The sequence below is a fragment of the Coturnix japonica genome, unplaced genomic scaffold (assembly GCF_001577835.2).
Source record: "Coturnix japonica isolate 7356 unplaced genomic scaffold, Coturnix japonica 2.1 chrUnrandom476, whole genome shotgun sequence".
NCBI lineage: Eukaryota > Metazoa > Chordata > Aves > Galliformes > Phasianidae > Coturnix > Coturnix japonica.
Window position 1 is genome coordinate 151,587 of NW_015439878.1, and position 1,380 is coordinate 152,966.

Sequence of the window (1,380 nt, forward strand, 5' to 3'; positions counted from 1 at the left end):
TCTATGGGTCTCTATGGGTCCGTACCTGTGGGGGCGGGCTGTGCAGCGGGTTGTTGTCGCACAGCAGTCTCTATGTGTCCCTATGGATCTCTATGGGTCCCTATGGATCTCTATGGGGTCCCTATGGATCTCTATGGATCTCTATGGGTCTCTATGGGTCTCTATGGGTCCGTACCTGTGGGGGCGGGCTGTGCAGCGGGTTGTTGTCGCACAGCAGCGCCTGCAGGTGGCGCAGGCGGCGGAAGCAGCGCGGGATGGAGGTCACGTGATTGCACGAGAAGTCCAAGCGCACCAGCGGCAGCAACGACAGCTCTGATTGGACGGCGGGCATGGTGACGTCACTGCCCTCACGGACCATAGAGATCTACAGCTCAGAGAGACCCCGCCCCCCCCAGACCCATAGAGAGCCCACCACATGGGGACCCCCATAGATACCCCTCCATAGAGACCCCCATCCCCACCGCCACCCCACAGAGACACCCACCCATACAGCTCCCACCCCACGGAGCCAACCCTACCCCATAGAGACCCCTGCACCACACAGACCCCCAACTCCAGATCTTCCCCCACCCCATAAGTGCTGCCCCTTAACTCCCCATAGGGGGTATCCTATAGCACCCCACATGTACTGCACCACAGCTACCCACAAGCAGTGCCCCATAGGCCCCGATAAGTGCTGACTATAGAACTCCCCATAGGCCGTGCCCCATAGGGCCCCATAAGCTCCATCGATCCCAGCCCGGCCCCACAGCGCCCCCTACCGGCGGGCAGCGCCGTGATCCGGTTGCGGCGCACGTTGAGGTCCCGCAGTGACGACAAGCGGCCGATAGAGGGCGGCAGAGAGCGGAGCTCATTGCAGCTCACGTCCTGATGGGGAGGGGGCACTAAGTGGGGGGGGGTCCCGATGTGGAGAGAGGGAATGGGGAGGGGGGGGGTCCAATGGGGGGGGATGAGGGTGTCCCATAGTGATGGTGGGCAGCCCCATTTTGGGGGGATGTCCCAGCCAGAGGGGGGGAGTCTCTTATTTAGGGGAAGGCCTCTCATTTGGGGGGGGGGCTGTTCCTTATTTGGGGGGGGAGTTTCTCCCACCAGCTGTCTCAATGCTGTCATTCCTCCGATGGCCTCTGGGAGGCGCTGCAGGCGGTTGTGGCTGAGCAGCAGCACCTGGAGCTGCAGGCGGCACAGGGCGGGGGGCAGCGAGCGGAGCTGGTTACAGCTGGGGGGGGGGGAGAGGAAACGGGGGGGATTCTGTATGAGGGAACCCCGTCATATTGTGGGGCCACCCCTCCTCCACTTTGTGCCCCCCCCACTTTGTGTTCCCCCCACCCCACTTTGGCAACCCCCAACTCTGTGCCACTTCCCCAGTTCTAAACTCCCCCC

General features: G+C 62.9%; 1 protein-coding gene across 1 annotated transcript in view; it reads right to left on the bottom strand.

Moving 5' to 3' along the window:
- Positions 1–1,248, bottom strand: part of LRCH4 (leucine rich repeats and calponin homology domain containing 4) — a gene marked incomplete at its 5' end in the record, with an annotated part of 5,032 nt that extends 3,784 nt beyond the window's left edge. The window contains 3 exons of the mRNA XM_015850500.2: positions 176–312; positions 762–867; positions 1,090–1,248. Coding sequence (XP_015705986.2) covers positions 176–312; positions 762–867; positions 1,090–1,248 — 402 coding nt within the window. The remainder of the gene's footprint in view (positions 1–175; positions 313–761; positions 868–1,089) is intronic.
- Between the last annotated feature and the right edge of the window lie 132 nt (positions 1,249–1,380).